At 37.6% G+C, this 21,494-nt stretch overlaps 4 protein-coding genes and 1 pseudogene across 7 annotated transcripts; 3 read left to right on the top strand and 2 right to left on the bottom strand.

Moving 5' to 3' along the window:
* The first annotated feature begins 367 nt into the window (after window positions 1-367).
* Window positions 368-3,904, top strand: LOC103828084 (cysteine-rich receptor-like protein kinase 26). 4 transcript variants are annotated; one of them, XM_009103679.3, is made up of 7 exons: window positions 1,089-1,985; window positions 2,143-2,298; window positions 2,471-2,580; window positions 2,685-2,895; window positions 2,974-3,214; window positions 3,284-3,434; window positions 3,537-3,904. In XM_009103679.3, exons 1-7 carry the CDS (start codon window positions 1,148-1,150, stop codon window positions 3,843-3,845), a joined length of 2,016 nt encoding a protein of 671 aa, XP_009101927.2. In that variant the 5' UTR covers window positions 1,089-1,147; the 3' UTR covers window positions 3,846-3,904. The 4 variants fall into 4 exon arrangements, 3 of the variants coding, with proteins under 3 accessions (XP_033129579.1, XP_009101927.2, XP_009101926.2); XR_004448668.1 differs by having other exon boundaries at window positions 368-1,985; window positions 2,685-3,200; window positions 3,537-3,623; XM_009103678.3 differs by having other exon boundaries at window positions 2,685-3,214.
* On the bottom strand, window positions 3,427-5,027 carry LOC103828085 (auxin-induced protein X15). Its single transcript, XM_009103680.3, has 2 exons — window positions 3,887-5,027; window positions 3,427-3,789 (listed from the first exon to the last, which is right to left on the bottom strand). The coding sequence occupies exon 1, from the start codon at window positions 4,323-4,325 to the stop codon at window positions 4,026-4,028; it is 300 nt and encodes a 99-aa protein (XP_009101928.1). The 5' UTR covers window positions 4,326-5,027; the 3' UTR covers window positions 3,427-3,789; window positions 3,887-4,025.
* LOC108872261 (auxin-responsive protein SAUR15) lies at window positions 4,500-10,707 on the top strand. Its single transcript, XM_018659674.2, has 2 exons — window positions 4,500-4,593; window positions 5,026-10,707. Exons 1-2 carry the CDS (start codon window positions 4,500-4,502, stop codon window positions 5,454-5,456), a joined length of 525 nt encoding a protein of 174 aa, XP_018515190.2. The 3' UTR covers window positions 5,457-10,707.
* Window positions 10,708-13,225: 2,518 nt separating this feature from the next.
* LOC103828083 (auxin-responsive protein SAUR50) lies at window positions 13,226-14,002 on the top strand. Its single transcript, XM_009103676.3, has one exon. The coding sequence runs from the start codon at window positions 13,382-13,384 to the stop codon at window positions 13,694-13,696; it is 315 nt and encodes a 104-aa protein (XP_009101924.1). The 5' UTR covers window positions 13,226-13,381; the 3' UTR covers window positions 13,697-14,002.
* Window positions 13,741-20,706, bottom strand: LOC103828133 (annotated as a pseudogene).
* Window positions 20,707-21,494: the final 788 nt, after the last annotated feature.

Raw genomic sequence — 21,494 nt, 5'->3', positions numbered from 1 at the left:
CTATAACTAGATACGTTATATATTAATATGTATATTTCGATCCAAATATTTTCACATGGGATTTCAAAAGTTTATGGGATAAAATTGCATGTTATACTTACTTTGAGTTTGCACAATGAATCTAAGAACAATTTTAACTTCGTGGAAATTCAAGAGAAATGAACGCTTCACAGTTTGCGCCGCAAAAGAGACAAACATCGTGTTTATTAAAGCTAGAAACGGCACGATGTGCAGCTACGCCACACAGTATTGCTGTAACAGAGAGAATGGACCCTGTATCTCTTTACTGACATCTCATTCTCAACAGTTTGCAGGATAATGCTACTGGGCTTATACGAAGGCCCATATCACAAAACAAGCCCAAACGTCTCTTTGATACAAATTCACATTGCCGTTAAGGTTTAGTCAGAAGAACTTTGTGTAGTAACCCATTGGTAGTAACTAGGCTTCTGTCATATGTTTAATGGCCGGCCCACTTCCCAGACTATCTACCATTTAAATGTATGTGTGTCAAAATATCATGGAAAATCTCATGTGAAGTGTGCTTAAAGTTGTTAGTCTTCTAGCGCACCATGATGATCTTCAGGTACAATCCGTATTCAGCTCTCAGTTTTAGCAGCTGCGAGACAGAACCATGTGAGCTCTTCTTCTGCATGTCCCACTCTTGCAAAGCCCATTTTTCTGAAGATAATTTCATCACTATCACTTCTCAGCTTCTTTAAATCCTATTCACAATGATCACTTAACATGAAACATTTTTGAAGTCGTTAGATTTATAAGCCGTTTGTATATTACTCAACCCTGTCTCTCTCTTTATTATTGTTTAAAAAGTGGTTTCAGAGAAAGGAAAATGAATGCAAGTAAATTACATTTATTTTTATTCTGACGCTGCCTGAATACTGAACTATTTTCCTTCCAACATTACAATCCAGGGGAACTTTCACAACATGCTATTTAACAAGTAATTTTTATTTGTTGACCAACCCAGTAATCCTATAATTCTATGAATAATTGTCGCATTTCATAACAGCCTAGCTTACATTTAAACCAAAATAAAAAAAATCTAAGAAACTAACATAATCAAGGTCAACGCATAATGGCGTGTTAACTCCCTTCTAACAATCTAAGACAAATGATTTAACAGAAAATGATCCAAATATTCTCTCTTTTTCTTCTCCCTCTGATCTCAGTCTTAATCCAAATCCAATGCCTCACCGTTCAGTCACAACCGGTGCCGTTAAAACAAATATGCTCAAACGTCACAGGCAACTTCACCGTTAACACCCCTTACGCCGTCAACCTCAACCGTCTCATCTCTTCTCTATCATCTCTCCGGCATAACGACAACGGATTCTACAACATCTCACTCGGAGACTCAGATGGAAAAGTCAACTCAATCTTACACTGTAGAGGCGACGTCAAACCTGAAGATTGCACCAACTGTCTCGCAATGGCTGGAAAAAGACTTGTCACATTGTGTCCGGTTCAGAAAGAGGCGGTTATCTGGTACGACAAATGTACGGTTAGGTACTCGAACCGGACGCTTTTCAAAATACTTGAGATTTATCCTCAAACAAGCATCTCCGGGACAAGAAACTTCACAGGAGATCGCGACCGTTGGGAGAAATCATTAAGGGGTTTACTCGAAGGGCTTAAAGACAGAGTATCCGTGATTGGTCGGAGAAGGAAGAACTTTGTGGTCGGAGAAACGAACGGGCCATCGTTTCAGACATTGTACGGGATGGTCCAGTGCACGGCGGATATATCGGAACAAGATTGCACGTATTGTTTATCTCAGGGTATCGCAAAGATTCCGAGCTGTTGTGATATGAAAATGGGTAGTTATGTCTTGTCTCCTAGCTGTATGGTGGCTTATGCTCCATGGAGATTCTATGATCCAGTGGACACCACTAATGAGCCAAGCTCAGTGCCTGCTACGCCGCCAACTGGGACTCAACGGAATGAGACGACAAGTGTTGAACAAGGCATGTCACTTGCTATGAATTTGAACTCTAGGATTTAAAATCAGACTGTTGAGCATGTTTTGTAGTAAATGAGGAGATATGAGTTTGTTACAGTAAGCCAAATTTTGATCATTTTAGCTAATTAACCGTTCTTTTTCTTTTTTTTTTCTTTGTTCAGGGGATAAAAACAGAGGTGTACCTCATAAAGCTTTGATCTTTGCTGCTGTTTCAGCTGCTGTTTTTGTCTTATTTATCGCATTCTTAGTCGTTTACCTAAGATCGAGGAAGAAGAAATTAAAGAGGAGGACAACTAGCGAAGAGCGAAACCTTGAAGGTAAAGCTAAGAATAGGGGATAGTACTTTTGTGCTCTGTTTACTCTGTTTTATATTTTGTTATTTACTCTGTTCTGACTTGTTTCCTCTGTTTCTTTCAAATTTACTCTGAATGTTTGGCTTCTATCTAACCTGGATTTTTTTTTCCCTGACATCACATACATATGAAGAAGACATTAGCACAGATTCAATGAGATTTGATTTCACTATGTTACAAGAAGCCACAAGTCATTTTTCAGTGGAAAACAAACTTGGAGAAGGAGGATTTGGAGCAGTTTATAAGGTGTCTTAAGGAGAAGAAGAAACTATTATCATATACATTTTAGTAAATCTAGCTATCATTTTTATTATTATTATTTTTTTTAAATGTGTTATAATGATCATTAGGGTGTGCTTTCGGATGGACAAGAAATAGCGGTGAAAAGGTTGTCGGAAAATGCACAACAAGGAGAAATCGAATTTAAGAACGAGTTCTTATTGGTGGCAAAGCTTCAACATCGTAACCTCGTCAAGCTCTTAGGCTACTCAATAGATGGAACTGAAAGGCTTCTCGTCTACGAGTACCTCCCACACACCAGTCTCGACAAGTTCATCTTCGGTACCAAATTTATTCACTATCACCAATTTCTTGGATGCTTATTCTTGTTCTTTCTCACGTGTTTGAGTATGTTTACAGATCCTATCCATGGTAAGGAACTGGATTGGGAAGTTAGATACAAAATTATTGGAGGTGTAGCTAGGGGGCTTCTTTATCTTCATCAAGACTCTCGTCTCCGGATCATTCACCGTGATCTTAAAGCTAGTAACATACTGCTAGACGAGGAAATGACCCCGAAAATTGCAGATTTCGGACTGGCAAGGCTATTTGATATCGACCACACTACTCAACGCTACACGAATAAGGTCGTAGGGACTTTGTAAGTATCATAAAAAGCATTTCAACACATTAAATTCGATTCTGATTTAAGTCATTTGGTTTTAAACAGTGGATATATGGCTCCGGAGTATGTAATGCACGGACAGTTCTCGTTTAAAACAGATGTTTACAGTTTCGGTGTTTTGGTTCTTGAGATCATCAGTGGTAAGAAAAACAGCTGTTTCAGCGATGAGGACAGCATGGAAGGCCTCCTTACCTTCGTAAGTATTTTTTTTTTATTATATTGGAAAAAAAAAAACAAAAGAACTATGATCACATATTGTTTCATTAACAACCTTGGGTTACTAATAATTTTGGTTTAGGCATGGAAAAATTGGAAGGAAGGTATTGCCTTGAATCTTGTGGACAAGGTTTTGATGACAATGTCAAGTCATTCATCGAACATGATCCTGAGATGCATAAACATTGGTCTTCTTTGTGTCCAAGATAAAGTTTCAGAGAGGCCAAGCATGGCTTCGGTTCTTCTGATGTTAGATGGACATACTCTTGCTCTTTCAGAACCTTCAAGGCCTACCTTTTTCACACACAGTACAATGGTTTCAGATAGTTCTTCTTCTGTAGGACATAACGCAAAAACTTCAAATTATAATTCCAACACTGAGTTTGTCTGAATAACTGAAATTAATATTTGATTAGATTTGAGTCAACTCACTTTTTAAGTGAGGAAAAAGAGTGTTACACTGTCTCTGTTTCACTTTCAAGGAGAGATGTCATCTCATCTCTTGAAGAAAACTAATATCTGAAAGAAATGTACAAAATCATTGTGAAAAGGTTATTTGAGTGAGTCTTGATCAGTTGAGGCGAGAAGCAAGATTGATAAAGGTTTCTTCACTGCAAGGAATAGTGAGGCCCCCCATTGGATGATCAAATCCAAATTCTTCCTCTGCCCTTCTTAGGAGATCTTGAAATGAAGGTTGGTTCAAGTACGAGATGGGAACTACAAATCTCTTCATCTTTCTTTCTCCTACGTAAACCGCTAAGTAGCCTTTTGGAACTTCAAGATAGCTAGAGGAGGAGGAAGATGAAAACAGTTTTGTTTGACGTAGAATCTGCTTTGATGATTGTAGCATGCGAGGAACCCTGATCGCCATGGATTGTCTTTGTTTCTTTGTATTGAAAGTCTTAATGCTTTACTGCAGAACGTGAGAACTTGTTGAGTTTAGAGGACCCAGTGATAAGTATATATATAGATAAGAGCATTATGAGAAGATAACCTTTTATTGGATTAGAGAAGTTTCAACTCATAGATTAACACCAACAAGCACATGGCTTTGCCGGACCACTGCATCATACCTAAGGGACCGCTGGTGATCAGATTCATGATTTCTGATGTGAAGACACAAATCAACATGACCACTTGTTAGTTAGATAGACATTATAACTAGTCAAATTTTCAATTCCTGCCACATAAATTTTTTGAAGACATTTTGTGATTTTGGCTTGTATATAATATAACAGTGTCATGTGGTCCTGTCTTTTTGATATCATTACGAAGAAGCTAAGACTTGATCAGTGATAGAGACTTATGGTTCTTTAGGTACACAACTTCCAGTCCCTACATAGTCTATAGAGAGATTTGGCATGTGGCATCCTTGAGACAAATACGCCCCAATGAAGTCATCATGTAGGACATAATTAGACGCTAACTTCTCAGACACCAGTTATTGATTTATTCTTGGTTTAGTATCTTGAACCCAAAACCATGAGCTTTGTAATGAGAAAACCCTCTTAAAATAAAGAAAAATACTTAATTTCTGATTATTTCTTTTGTATATTCGTTTATATAATAAGTGACAGATAATCCTTATGATACACAAACTATAAAAAAATCTAAAAAAAAATTCTCAAAGCACTTTGCAAAATCAAGAAACACTTTTAGCTTCAAACTCGTTAAGCTTCAAGAAAACATAACTCACAAAATAGCTTTTCTGAGAAGTTTCTTGGGTGGTAAGCAATCAATGCAGAGTAAATCGTCTTCGATACCAAGAGGATTCATGGCGGTTTATGTTGGAGAGAATGATGACACGAAGAAGAGATATGTTGTCCCAGTTTCATATTTGAACCAGCCTTTGTTTCAAAAACTGCTGAGTAAATCAGAAGAAGAGTTTGGGTATGATCATCCTATGCAAATGTGCCTTGTGCACGTGGCAAGAGCCGGCACTGGCTTAACCATACTGTGCCATGAATCTTTATTCTTCATCGACACATCTCAGATTCGATGAATTTCAAAAAATGGCGTTGGGTGTAATCATAGTCTTTTGTAGTACAAGGTTCCCATTACTCAAATAAATAGTAGAGAAAATTCAGATTTGATTTGATTTTTTTTTTTTACTTTTTTTCATAAAAAATAAACAATTAATAATACACACTCGTGATTATATAGGCCCAGACGTATTTTAAATAGAAGCCCAAGCCCATAAATTCAACGCCTCTATCCCTGACATGCGCTCCTTAATTCTGATGCTTCTTTTTCGCCCTTTTTGTTAGTACTTAACACTTGGTTGTTGACAAAAAGAAAGGGCTTATTGCAGCAATAGCCATATTTGAGATGGAAATTAAGAGAGTAGCCATGATGTTGACATAATGTACTCACTGTCTTTTTACCATCTTACTAGCCGGTTATATCCTTGTAGAGAACAGGTTTCCAGTTCCTTTAACTAAAGTAAACGACGTGGTGATTTACTGACCCATAGTAACAATGAGAGTATTTTGGCAACGCCTGAAATAAAAATGAAAGGAAGGAAAACATTCTAGAGAGATGAAAATATAAAAAAACAGAAGTGTAAAAGAAAGAACGTTACAAACAGAGAATGCATGGATCGTAATGCTGATGCCAAAATATAGAAATAGTTCCACTTCAAATAGAATACACATAGTATAACAATAGTTTAAAGTTTGTCACCGCCATGTCATATGAGAATATTTTCCATTCTATCGGATATAGATAAGTTTATATTTACTAAAATAATCACAACCGAAGACGGTGAAGTGTGCGGTTGGAGAAAGGTGATGATGTCGTTAGTGCAATAAATTTGCAATTGTGGGTTACAGCTCGTCTGTGATGATGTAGTTAGTGCAATAAATTTGCAATAGAAGGTAGTTATATTCCACATAGTATAGTGTATGTTATGTACATTTCTATCACTTAATCATTTATATTCGATCCGAACTACAATTCAACCTTATATAAGCCATGTTAATCAAATAGTAACTGTATAGTATATCATATATACATATATCTAAATAATATAATGGAGATGGGAGACTTGTATTTACATTCCTAATGAGCTAGATTATATACAAAGGTAAAGGAGATTTGCATTCACCTTCACCCTACGACAAAGGAAACATGATTTCTTCAATTAAAAACTAGTCGATATTATAGGAACTACAAAGAAGTCCCGACCAAGACATGTCGTAAGCACTACAATAATATCGCTTAAACATTACAATAAGATCATTACATCTTAAGAAAGCAGTTAATTATGTCTTCTTCTATCTCTTCTTTCTTGACCAAATCACTACTAAGCTCAGCAATTGTCTTCTTCAATTGTGCAATAATTTTGTTTTTCTCCCAAATTTCGTTTCTAGCTTCAATCAAAGCTTTCTTCTGCCATCCAAAATAGTTATATAGTTTTATATTCATTACATTCCACATACAGTATACTATGTGAGGTGGAAACAAGTTTAATGAGGGCTTGTTAAAACTAGGCTTAAGAGTAATCACTAAACCCAAGTTAGGGGAATATAAACCCCAAGACATAGTAAACGGAACCCAAACATTTTTCTAATTAAACCCACTTGGCATAATAGGGGACAAAGTAATCACTAAACCCAAGTTAGGGGAAATATAAACCCCAAATCCTATTCTGATAGTTATATAGTTTTATATTCATTTCATTCCATTTACAGTATACTATGTTAGGTGGAAACAAATTTAATGAGGGCCTGTTAAAACTACGCTTGAGAGTAATCACTAAACCCAAGTTGGGGGAATATAAACCCCAAGACATAGTAAACGGAACCAAAACCTTTTTGTAATTAAATCCACATGGCATAATAGGGGACATATGTATTTAGATGCTTCATTACGAGGGAGTGTTAAAACTATACTTGAGAGTAAACACTAAAGCCAAGTCAGGGGAATGTAAACCCCAAAACCTAGTTAATGGAACCCAAACCTTTTTGAATAAAACTCGCCTGGCATAATAGGGGACATATGTATGTAGACGCTTCATGAGCAAAATCAAATAGAAAGATAAGGGGTATGATAATAGAACACTTGACATCAAATACTAAACCCAAGATAGGAAAATATAAACCCCAATCCAGCACAGGAAAGCGAAATCTATGGTAAACTTATATACAAAGCTTGTAGTGACATGTATATTCTGGTGGACATTTTCCATTCCATATACTATATACGTCACTTGGATACAAATCTAATGGGAGAGTGGTAAACCTACACATGACATTAAACACTTAACAAAAATTAATGAAAACAAGTACATATGAAAGACTAGGAGGATGGTGAACCGATAGAAGAATGGAAAATAGTATTAGGAGCTTTACTATTTGAGATGAAATGGAATAATTTGACATGTATACTATTTGTCTTGTTAGTGTAGCTGAATTCTATTCCACTTGTTAATTAAATGAACAACAAAACGGACATGACAAACTTACTAATCAAACCACACCAAAACTACACATAATGGTTGAGGCCAGTTCTTTTGAACATGCACATACTACTCAAACAACACAGAATCACCGGTAGCAAATCAAGCAATTGCAAACTTATAGTTTACTAAATATCATGGGTAAGTGATTCCTGATTACTATGTCATTCGAAGTGGAAACCTAAAATGAAAATACATACCATGATATGACAGGATATAGTATACTACAAAAAATGGTTGAGTGATTCCCGAATACTATGTCATTTGAAATGGATAATTCCGAGCAATAGTAGTATAAACAGCTTCATACGATCTGTTATTGGTTCCTTCACGATGATACAGAGAACTAGTAAAAACCTTAATTTTGACGAGATAGAATCATCAAAACAGAGAAACAGAGAAGAAGCATAAGGAGGCAAGAACTTACGGTCGTGGCAGAGAATTGAGAACCCCGCGGTGATATGAAGTTGAAGACACCAGCGGTTTTACTTAGCTCCGCCGACACTGTAATGCGTTAGCGAAGATGGAGAGAACCGAGAAGCAAAATAGAAGACGGAGACGATCTGAAGCGAGAACGACGGAGACGGAGGCGAGCGGGTGAAGGAGATTTGCGAGAGAAGCGTATGGAAGGGGAAGAACCGTAGATGAAGAAAGTGGGTATAGAGGTTGTGTGGAAAGGGAAGAGACACAATTTACTTAGAGGTTAAAAGAAAATGATTTTTCATTTTTTTTCATAGCAGGTGAGCCGGTAAATTAAAGAGGGTCTTACAGTAATATTATGTATATATCACGGCGTGTATCGATCCGTTAGGGTAAAGCGCTAGTCCTCTAACTAACGTTTTTTTCATGGCTATAAGTCCCAATTTCCCAAAAAGAAATATATCACTCTTGGTTTTCCTTCCGACAACGACAGTTAGTTTTTTTTTGCTAAATGACAGCGACAGTTAGTTGTGTCACTAGAGACGTGTAAATGGGGTAACCTGTCGATTAGTTCGGTTCTGCTAGCAGGTCAAATGGGTTACGATGGGCGGGTGCATACCTTCTTAAGTATAGATTAATGTATTCTAGTCCTTATTTGATTTATATTATTGAACTTTTACGTCTTATTAATCCTATTGTTAACATACCTTTAACGTTATTTTAACTTGTATATAGCGAATATCATATCGTTAACCATGTTATTCTTTTCTTATAATGATGTCACTCAACCCTACGTTTAATAAATTTTCATTAATATGATATTTACTTTTTACCCCCCCTCCAAAAAAAAAACCCTGCATTTAAGGTTAAAAAGGACAAGTTTGTTTTTAACCTTGCTAGTTGTGAATCTATTTTTAATGTCATTCAAACCATAAAAATTCAACTCACATAAATTGACTTGTAAAAAAAATTAGACATTTTCTTACATCCATTGGATTTTATACATTTTTCCATGTGAAACTGTTAACGTCCAGTTTGTCGTGTAATTATTTGTCCTCTAAATAGTAAAAAGATTCAAATGTTGCAAATGGGGGGGCCTGGACTTGAAGGAAAAATTAAGCCTCATTAAAAAAGATATACAAGTATGAATCCTCACATGCCGAATTAAGTTGGAATACGACCTCAAAACCCTACCTCAACTCCCATTTAGTAGACAAATGAATCGATGGCTAATGAAAGCTTAGTCATATCTTTTGCCATCTCGATCGTTTTCTCTAGGTGCCACTCTGTCTTTCTTTTTCCCTGATGGTAACCCTTTTGAAATTCAACTGTTGATCATCGTACAAGAAAATTAAGCCAATATGATCTCATCATAATTTCTTATCTCTCCAGGGTCCAAGTTTGCTGCAGCCCATGTGATGAAAAGACCCTACATTTCACTTCAGATCTTGCCACCTTTGTTTTTCTTGACTTAGAAACATAGCTCATGGTTTCTCTTTCACGTGAAAATAGAAATTAGATTCAGTCACTTCCTAAACAAAAACGTACATCGAACTTTCCTTCTTATTACTTGATTTGACATAATTTTGAATAAATATGCACTAAAAGTGTGTTTAAACATTTTTAGAGTTCATTTATTTATATTATGCAGACGATAATGAAATTTTCGATTTGAGAAAAGTAGAAATAAAAAGTGTTTTTGAACAAGCTATAACACCCGGGACATTGGAAAGAAAAGAAACAGAGTTGTACAAACAGGACAGCTTTTAAAGGGTTCTCGATTTCTGGCCGCAAAAGTAGAAAATGGAGATTCAGGAATTTCCTAAAGTGAGCAGACAGATTTAGTTCTAAGTAAAATCAGTAATAAAGAGAAAGGTGCATGGCTCTGTAAAAACGGAAAGTTGTACAAAAGAGGACAGTTTTAGGGAAGGAGGAGGAGCCAAGAGTAACATGGGGGCTTTCATGTGCTTGGTCGAGACGAAAGACGTGTCCTTTTCATTCCGTAAGGCGAAATTGTCCCTTCAAAGATTCGTAAATTTTCTCTCCAATCCTCTTCTCTTTCTTTCTCACTCAAATTTTTTCCCCAACAAATCACGTTCGCAGAACATGCTAGCCTCTCTCCCTGACAACGACCCCGGTCTCTCTCCTCTCTCCATTTCTGTGGTTGATAAGAGGCAAAACCATTATTCTGTTTCACTTGTTGCTTGATGTGATACATTTCGGATGCAACTCCCAATAATCGTCTCCAGATCAAATACTAACCTTTGTAGTGTTGCAGAGTTACGTATGACTCATGTAATTAGCGTTGCTTAAAATACTATCATGCTAGGTACTACTACTAATGTATTAAATGACCATGAACATAAAAAAAAAAGACATTAGCTAGGTAAATGACTGAATTTTTTTTAGTGGCAAGTACCATAAAAGTACGTACAATTTGTTCTAAACAGGATACTTTTAATTATCAAATATCACAAATACTTGAAATAGCGAGTTCATTTAGAGAAATAGTACCCCAGATAAGTGCTTCGCTTTTTACCAATAAAAAAAGTTTGTCATTCACTTTATTATCTTACTAGATTAAGACGTGCACAATGAACATTATATATAATAATGTTTTTTATATATTGTAATTTATTTTATGTTTATTTATGTATTATGTATATAATTAAATTATAGTAATCACATAAACAAAAATAACACCTTTTGTTTATTTAAGATATTTTTTTGGTAAATAAATCAAAACAATCATTTTATTTATTTTGTATGGTATATAACTAAATATCAATGACATAGACATATATATAGTATATTTTAATATAAATATTTATTATTGAGAATTTATACTCATATAATAAATACAAAATTTCTAATGTGCGATACAAATTTCAAAATTAAAATATTAAGGTTTCAGTACTTTTTCAACACAAATTTAGAAATTGACATATTTATGTATGTTTATATACCATATCGTTTAATTTTAAATTATATTAATATTTAATATAAATATCTATTAAATGAGACTTTATATTCATACGATTTATGATTATTTGTATCTTGTTATTAGAAAAAATTAAAACATTGATCACAAAATTTTAGTATGAGACATTTAACGATTTTAGTAATTTATAGTCATTTTTTAAAATATCAAAATATAACATATAAGAAAAAAAATTCTTATTATATGGTTAATGTTATTGTTTAATATATTTTAATAATATTAAATTAAACAAAAAAAGAGCTAAGATACAAAAAAAATATTATCAAATATTAATTATTCAACTCATTAATTTTCATATATATGTTAATCATATTAGGTAATTCCGTAATTTTTATTTAAGGAAAATACGAGAATATTTTTTTGTACACTATTTATCAATGTGGTAGTTAGTTTAATAAAAAATATAATATAAATTAAGATGAATCAATCTATTTTTCTAAATATTCTGAATTTCATTCTGACTACAAAACAATGTTGTAATATTTCTAAGGGATTATTCATATATAACTAATCTGCATTATGGCCGACCCCATGAATTACGAAGAGTAACGTCAAAAGTTAACAAAGATGGGAAGCTCAAGATCGTGAGACTTTTTTTAACAAAAAAAAAATGAACGATCGTGAGACTTAACATGTTCTTTGTCCCTAACCTTTTACGACCAAGAACAAAGGTCTAATAAATGCCCATTGTCTATAAGCATATAACTATATATCGAACATGGTCAATAAGTATTGTAAGCAAATACGGTCACTTGCAGACAAGAGTCAAGCGTATTCATTTTTTGTAATTTTCTGTATGCATTTGTTACAATGTGTTCTCTTAAATAGATATTTTGTAACCAAATGGCTGTAATTAATCAAATAGTTTTGTAATTTCTATGACTAAAATTATATTTATTTCTATTTGTTACATTTTTGGTTGTTTTTGGAGTTCATCACATGACAGTTGTGAATCTAGAAATTTGTCTACCATTAGGTCCTATATATTAAAACCTATTGCAAAACATATGTGGTACTTTCAAATCGCGTGATTAGCCTACATATTTTAGGTAAAAAAGATCAAGAGACATTAAATTTTTGTTTCTAGTAGATCTGTATTATAGTCCGGTGATATAGTAATGCTGGTGTACACAATCAACTTAAGAGTTTACATTGTGGCTGCTAGTTTGTGATTAGTCAGAAACTCAGAATACCCACGACCGTTGAAGATTACCAACAAAAGTTATCATATGTAAACTAGAGGTGATTAATTAAGTAAACATTTAACCAAACAGACTAAGGAGTACATACAACTTGTACTTATAGTACATATTCACATACCTCTTCGTACGTAGTTATGAAATATAGTTACCACATTGATTTTTTTCTTGTTTATGATGATAACTAATGAAAGAGAGAGAGAGGAGGGACCATGGTGTCTTGGGGAGGACCAACAATGAAATTTAATCGCAATGGGTTTGGATCCCACACTGTCACATGCGTCTCTGTATCACTCTTCCTGCTTTTCTTCTCCTCCTTAAAAATAAAACTCTATATCCAAAACTATATTATATATAACGTTACAATATATTACTAGTTAATATTGGAATATTTTTACTAATATTTAAAACAAATAAATTTCCTCATACTTCTTAGAGAAAGCTGCTCTAAATTCACATTTTTGTGATTTCCATTTTTCTATACTTCATATATATATGATAATTCACTCAAAATAAGTGAATTTATCCAGTTGAGGCACGAACGATTAGCTGTTTTGCTGAATTTTTCATTCGGAATGTATAATTATTTTGGAAGAGTCTTAGAAGACGGCACTAACCAAAATTTTAGATTATTGATAATCATTTGATCATATATTAATATAAAATCTGTATGAGATAATCAAAAAGAAATTAAAATAACTATTGCTTAGCATCCTATCCTCATCCTCGTCCTCCATAAATAACCCCCTTTCGCCACCTCTTTCTCACTAAACAACTCTCCTTTCTCCTTCAAACTCTCTCCTCACTCCCCGACTCTCATCAAAAAACTAAACACTAAAGGTAAAATAATGGCGGCAAAGAGATCTTCGAAGCTAACACAAACAGCGATGCTAAAGCAAATCATAAAGAGATGCTCGAGCTTAGGCAAGAAACAATGCTACGACGAGGAAGGTCTCCCTCTTGATGTACCAAAGGGACATTTTCCGGTTTACGTAGGGGAAAATCGTACGAGGTACATCGTACCAATCACCTTCTTGTCTCATCCCGAATTTCTGATCCTACTTCAACAAGCAGAGGAAGAGTTCGGTTTCCACCACATGGGAGGACTCACTATCCCTTGTGAAGAAGTCGTTTTTCTCTCCCTAACATCCATGATCCGATGAGATTGGAGAGAGTTTACATTATGATGAGGACTAAGATTTTTTTCTTTTTTTTTTTGCCTTTGGATAAAGATTTGCTATCCAAATGTTTTATTTTTCTGGACTAAATACCTGTAAGATCCACATGTAGAAGATCATTCTCTACACGGATCATGTAAATATGGGGGGTTTTAGTTCGTTAGGTCGCCCTAAATGGGGTTCGTATTCGATAGAATATTGATGTTTTTTATGAAGTGGTGGCTTGTATTTTTGTTTCATCTAAAAAATTCAGAGATGTAATGAGTCCTTTTAATAAAAATTGCTATCTCACTTATAATGTAAAAGCAAACAACACAAAAGGGGACAAATCGATATGAAATAGTGGTATTCATCTATCATTTATTATTTATGTATGTTATATAAATCTGATTTGATTTCTCGAATCGTTTTATATGCTTATATTTGTTGAAAAGTGGTGATTTGCGCTTATTGACCAACATTGACGACTGCAAGTTGAATATTGACCAACATTTTTTTGGGTTCGAATCTTATGAACGTTCGAGTTCTTAATTTGAAACTAATTAGAATTGTTTGATCTTTGTATGAGCCTTCTTTTTTAGGTTTTGTTCACGATCACGGGTATGAGTAAGTTTGTATTCGAGTAATGTATAAATAAAATTTCCATCCGATTCTCTTCTCTACATAGAGAATCATACTTATTAAAAACATCTGAACATTATACAAATAGATTACAATCTATTATCCACGAGAAACAACAAATAAATCGATCCCACCCGTAACACTAAAGAGTGTCATAGACAACTCAATACGCAAAGCTTAAATGCATGCATTACAATGCATTACTAAATTTAAAAAAAAAAACACTCTAAGCAATTGTTTTTTCCCTTTCTAAATTAGGTTTATATTGCGACTTTGTGTTTTGACTATAAAAGTATAGTACGCACACAGATTATGAGTGGATTACTTCTTTAGGCGAAGCACAAGCATGTTTTTTTTTTTTTGGTAGGATGCAGGAGACAATGTCTCCTACTATTTATTCAAAAACAATAAAACCCAATCACAGGCAAATTTGCCTAGTTCTTGACACACCATTACAATCATCTAAAAACACATGAGCAACAGGCTCTGGAATCACTTCAAAGTAATGCAAACCAAACGGTAAAGAAAACGCATAGTTAGCTAACCCATCTGCTAGATGATTAGCCTCCCTATACACGTGAGAAAATTTGACTAACCAGTCTCTTGATATGAAGCCATAGCACAAACGTACTAGGAAGGACAGAGGATGAGAATCTTGAATCCCTGTCTGAAGAAAGCCCACCACACACTCCGAGTCCACTTCCACCTCCACTCGTCGAAAGCCCCGATCCCATGCTATGCATAAACCATAGTACACTCCCCACAATTCCGCCAAAGGAGCTGAGCAAATGCCAATATTAATCGCAAATCCCCCTCTCCACGTACCATATTCATCACGCACCACCCCACCTGCAGTGGCCAGCCCCGGGTTCCCTCTAGCTGCTCCGTCCGTGTTCAACTTAACCCAATTACTTTCAGGTCGATGCCACGCAATTTGCTTCTCTACCCTTAACCCACCAGGAGAGTGAACCCGCAAATTCTTATATGCAGCTAGTACTTCCTTGGCCTTGTCTCTCACAAATTCTACTCTGTCCCGACACTTCCCTACTTCACCAAACACATACCCACAACGCCACTTCCAACACCACCACACCGTAAGAGCAAATAGCGTTGGCCACTGGTCTCCACTAACTGAGCTATCACTCGCAAGGTTCTCATACAGCCATTCTAGTAGAGGTAATTCAAAGAAACGCTGTCTCCTACTAGGGGTAACAATTCTAAGCCACAAACCTGCAGCTGCCGGGCAGTCTCTCAGCACATGTAGGATTGTTTCATCTCCGTTTTTACACAACAGGCAGACACTGCTATCACTCAAGTGCCTCCGCTTCCGTTCCATATTCGTCATGATGACTTGGTGAGACACCAGCCATAGAAAGACTCGGGTACGTTCTGGAACCGCAACCCTCCACACCCTGCGATATAGAGCTTCCATATTCTGTCGTGGTACTACATTTTTCGTCAAGAAAGTGTAAGCTGACTTGACTGAGAATTGACCATCATTACTTCCGCTCCACGACATTCTATCACGCGCACCCGTAACCTCATCAATCACTACTGAAGCCAGTCTCAGGCTATTATGTGTTGACATGTACGGCTCCATTAGCTGTGTTAACCACCCTGTTCCATGTTGCCATAGGTCCCGAGCCTTTGCCTCGATAATTTCCTCTGGTATATCAGCTGTGCTTAACTCATATAAAGGTTGATCCAGCAGCCAGTTATCCCTCCAAAACCGGACCCGTCGCCCATCCCCCAGAATCCAACATGTTCCCGGAACAACCACCTCTCGGATCCCCAGTATCAAGCTCCTCCAAGTCGGTGACCAATTCCCCCTACTTACCATCCAACATGGATCATACAGCTCACCTACGCGAAACTTCTTCTGCAGGATCCTAACCCATAGCGCATCATGTGTATTCAACAGTCTCCATCCAAGTTTTCCTAGAAGGGCGACATTCATTTCTTTCGCTTTTCTGATACCGAGCCCACCTTCTCTCTTTGGTGTACAAATTTTCTCCCAAGCAATCAAGTGTTGTTTCCGATTCCCTTCACTACTTCCCCATATGAAGGATCGCGCAATTTTGTCCAGTTGACCTAGCGTTGATGCTGGCAGAGCGATCGTGCTCATAGTATGAACTGGGATAGATGAGATGACAGACTTAGTGAGTGTTATTCTTCCCGCTAAACTCAAGAATTTTCTCTTCCAACCAGCCAGCTTGGAAGAAACTTTCTCCACCACCTCACCAAAAGTCTCCTTATTAATCTTTTTCTGCAACACCGGCATTCCCAAGTATTTTCCTAGCTCTTTAGTACCCTTAATACCACTCTCATTACTGATCAAAGTTGCTAGATCTCTATGGACATTCTCAGAGAAGAAGATGACTGATTTTTCTAGACTCACCTTCTGCCCAGAAGCTTCACAAAAATTCTCCAAGACCTTACGAATTACTCGAACTTGCGATACTGAGGCCTCCGCAAATAAGATCAGATCATCCGCAAAACATATATGTGACAAGGCCGGTCCACCCCTCGACAACTTGATAGGTTTCCAGTCTTCCTTAGCCACCGCAAATTCGATCTGGTGACACAATCTCTCCATACATAACACGAACAAGTACGGCGACAAGGGATCACCCTGACGCAGTCCCCGTTGAGGTTTAAACGCTTCCGTTCTTTCTCCATTCCACAATAAGCTCATACCAGGATTTGTCACACATTCCATAATCCACTTTATCCAAACTGGAGGTAGTCTCGCTGCGTTAAGAGTATCTTCCAGAAAATCCCATCTGATACGGTCGTATGCTTTCTCAAGATCCAGCTTTAGGAGCATCCATCCTCTTCGTCCTTTTTTCCTCCTCATAGAATGTACAGCTTCCTGGACAATAACAATGTTATCCGAGCTCAGCCGGCCAGGTATAAAGCTAGCTTGTGATGGGCCAATGAGCTTTGACATGAGCTTCTTCAGTCTCAACACCATTGTCTTTGTTATGATCTTGAACAAAACATTGCACAAGCTAATCGGTCTGAACTGCATAATCCTTTCGGGTTTAAGGACTTTCGGTATCAGCACCACCAGCGCATCATTCATGCCTTCCGTAAGAACCCCAGACTCAAAGAACTCCAGCCCAAAGCGAGTTACTGACGCCCCTACTACCTCCCATGAGTCCTGATAGAACACAGGTTGAAATCCATCTGGCCCTGGAGCCTTAAACTTTCCCATGGATTTAACTGAAGCTTCAATCTCCACCTCCGAGAAAGGTTCATCCAAGATCTGCACTTCTTCTCTAGTAAAACCAGTAAAGCCTTGTTGGGGAAGCTTCCTCGTGTCAAGATTCAGATCCTCCGTTGAGTACAGCCTCTTATAATAACTTATGGCCAGCTTCTCTAGTTCCTCCGATTGGTCTATCCAGCGACCATCCTCATCTCTCAGCATCTCTATTCTGTTCCTCTTGCGCCTGACAATTGTACTCGTATGATAGTACTTAGTGTTCCGATCTCCCAGGACTACCCATTTCTCCCGCGACTTCTGATACCATAACACCTCCTCTTGCTCCAAGGCAACATCAAGTTCTTTTTGAAGAACAGACTCCCTCAACAGAAGATCATCTCTTGGATTCTGTTCCAGTTTCTCCTGTATATCCTTGATCTCCCCTAGAAGCTTCTCTTTACGCTTCATCACATTACCAAAAATCTCCTTATTCCATTTCTTAAGTTTCTCCTTCAGAGATACCAATGCAGCCGGTGTGCTTATGTCCCCGTTCCAGGATGCTGCGAGGAGCTCTTTAAAGCCTTCATGCTTAAGCCACGCAGCCTCAAATCTAAAAGGTCTTCTCCTCGGATCTCCTCTCTTCTCTGGTTCCAGCTGCACATAGACTGGTGCATGATCTGATGCTAGAAACGGAAGATGGGACACTACTGCCTCCTGCCATCTTACTCTCGCCTGAGCATTGCAGAAAACTCTATCCAGACGCTTTGCCACAAAGTTCTGCGTCTCTTTCCCTCTTCTCCATGTAAACGTGTTTCCTCGAAAACCCATATCCACCAAAGCTAACTCATTTATCCAATCTCCAAAGGCCAGTGAATCTGGTGAGAGTCTACCATTTCCCCCGGTCCTCTCATCTAGCCTCAAGATAGTATTAAAATCTCCACCAACCATCACCGGCTCGTCGATGTTCTCCAGCACCCGTTTCAACTGCCCCCAAAGTCCACTCCTGCGACTGACTGTAGGTGCAGCATAAACTGCAACGAGGTGCATAACCTCCGTCCCAATTTCCACCTTAGCGTGCACATACTGATCTGACGATTCCAAAATCGTAATCTCTCCAACTTGATCCCTCCACAAAAGCCAAATACCTCCACTTTGACCAATAGCGTCTATCCGAAAAGAGTTATCAAACCCCAAACTGTGACATATTCTCGTCGCTCTATCTCCACTCGCATGAGTCTCGAATAATGCCAGAAAATCCGTATTGAACTTCTTCAAAATGTATCTAATAGATCTTCTGAAGTTGGGTTTATTCGCCCCCCGGCAATTCCAAAATAAGCAATTTATCATTGTTTCTGCGTTAAGGTAAACACGAACTACCGGGGCAATCTGTCATGCAAGAGACAAGATGCTTCCATCTCCTTGCGAGTGCGGCTGTGCATCAGTCTCTCTTCGAGCCATCTCGCTGATGATACTCTCCATTGGATTCTCCAATTCTTCATCTATCAATTTCAACGGCTCAGTTACAGCTCTGGCCTCCACCAAGCTTTCCCGGAACTCTCCAGTGGATCTTCCAGCATCAATATTCTCCACCCTCAATCTTTTCCCCGACTCTGAAAGGCTAATTTCTCCTTTCGTTGGGCCAAATACCAAACCTCTGACGGGCCTATTATTTAACTTCTTGGGCCTTCCTCTTCCTCCCTCCGTCATTTTCTTGTTTCCAACCCCTCTCTCCTTGCTCACCCCCTTCGAGATAGTTAGTTCAGTCGCTTTCCCTCTAAAAATTAAAGCTTCCTTATCTAACAAGACTCCCTTCCCCTTCTTAAGCTGGATATTCATGTCCTGGTTCTCCTTGTTCCCCTCACCTGACACTTTATCCATCGTCGATTCTTCCATATTCATAGCTTCCTCCAAACTACCATACTTATTCGACACCTCGATATTCTCCGTGGCTCTCAGTCTCGGGATCTCTCTGAGACTATTATTAGCTTCTCCGCTAGATTCACCTGTGACATTCACTACCCGAGGTATCTGCATTCCTCTTTTCGAACCCCGTACTTGGATAAATCCATCATCCTGTCTTGGTATGGCTTGTTTAGTGACCGTTTTCTCCGTTGTTACTTGTAGATTAGCAATTCTCTCTGCAACTGTTCTTGGGCATCCATGAACCAGGTGTCCGTAAATTCCACACCTAGAGCAGATTTCAGATAGACCCTCATAGGCTACAAAGTACCTCTCTCCATTAATTAGTACTGTCCCTTTCAACGGTTTTGCAAGATTCACTTCTACACAAATCCTTGCAAACCGAGCTCTTTCAAAGTTCAGCGTCGTCAGATCCACACGTATTGGTTTTCCTAATCCCTTAGCAATCCCCATAAGGATCGATCTGTGATAAAAGTTCACAGGGATATTTGTTAACCTAATCCAAACCGGAGTGGTAACGATCTCATCTCTCAGAGGATCGAATTCCGGCGACCAAGCTCTTACCATCAGGTAGCTGCCAAAGATCCTCCATGGTCCTCCTGACAGCGCCGCCAAATACTCCTCCTCCTTCTCAAAACGAACCATAAAGAACTGTCTGGGCAAGTCCATTACGTACATTGCTCCCTTCGGACTCCATAATTCTCGTAACTTCCTATTCAAGGCAGCAATCGCGACATTCCTCCCTAACACCTTCACGATCATACACTGCTTCCACATCCCATTCATTGCTTCCAACACCTCTGACCCGATCGTGATAGATGGTTCCCCATCCTCTCCGTTAGGGAATTCTACACGGAGTCTTTCCTGAACAAAGGAATCGTCAATCAATCTCTCTGGTATCGGCATACCCCCCTCCGTCGTATCCACCACCTTAGATACCCACGACGGCACTGCATCTGGTGGGTCTCCTGGTGGTCTCGCCCTCTCCCCCACGTCCATCATGGTCGCATCCTGATCCCCAGATTTGTGAACCCTAGGTTCCCCTATCGCCAAAACCCTAGTTTCGCCGCTCATAAACCCTAAATTTAGATCTTCTTCTTCTTTTGTTCTCAAGCATGTTTGTCTCTAGTAATTATAAGTTGGGGTCCTATATATATATGATATTAATATATATATATATATATGCATTTTAGGTTAACAAATTGAATGCACTTCTCTCTTTTCGTTCTTCTCTACGAGCCACAATTCGTATATGATAGCAACTACTCTTCCTGACGCACATACCTTTTTGGTTTTTTCGCCTACATACAACTGTTGTTTTACTCTTATCTCTCAATAAGATATCTTTGGGTTCATACCAATTTTCATCTGAAAGTTATATATATATATATATTATAATAGAACATTATGCTATATTTGTTGGAGAAAAGATCCACATCTAAAGTTTGGATGAGATATAAATAATATATAAAGAATTTAAATCAGTTCATAATCATTAATTTAAGTTAAAAATCTATAATAAATCTCAATTTAACATGGTATCAGAGTAGATCCAAATCCTATCCTATTAATCCGGTCTAGAAAAGTGGTTATAAACACTATTATCTCCAGAGAATGTGTTAGAGAAAAAATTTCACATTCAAAAGTTTGATGAAACATAAGTAATTTATACAAGATTTGAATCAATCCGCTTACTTATGTTAGAAACTATGATGGTCAAATTTAATAGTATTTTAAAACGATTTGTGTGCTGGGGGAAAACGTGAAGCCTTCCGGAACCTTTCCAAGCAGCAATTCCGGTATCCGCACCTTGACCTGCTCATTCATATACATTCCAAACTAAGAAGGCCGAATGAAGTAGAAGAAAGCTATACGCACCCAGTTGTGAATCGATTCAGTCAAACACGGGAGTGGGCCGAATCTTGTAATGGGCCTCACATCTCAGCTGATTTTTTTTGGCTTGGGTCAGAAAGTTTGCCAACTGAGCCAGCAACTTGTATATAACCGAATTCGGTTATAATGGTCCAAATGGTTGTT

This window comes from Brassica rapa, chromosome A06 (genome assembly GCF_000309985.2).
Source record: "Brassica rapa cultivar Chiifu-401-42 chromosome A06, CAAS_Brap_v3.01, whole genome shotgun sequence".
Lineage (NCBI taxonomy): Eukaryota > Viridiplantae > Streptophyta > Magnoliopsida > Brassicales > Brassicaceae > Brassica > Brassica rapa.
The sequence above is the reverse complement of the archived record's forward strand: the minus strand, read 5'-3'. Positions and strand labels throughout refer to the sequence as shown.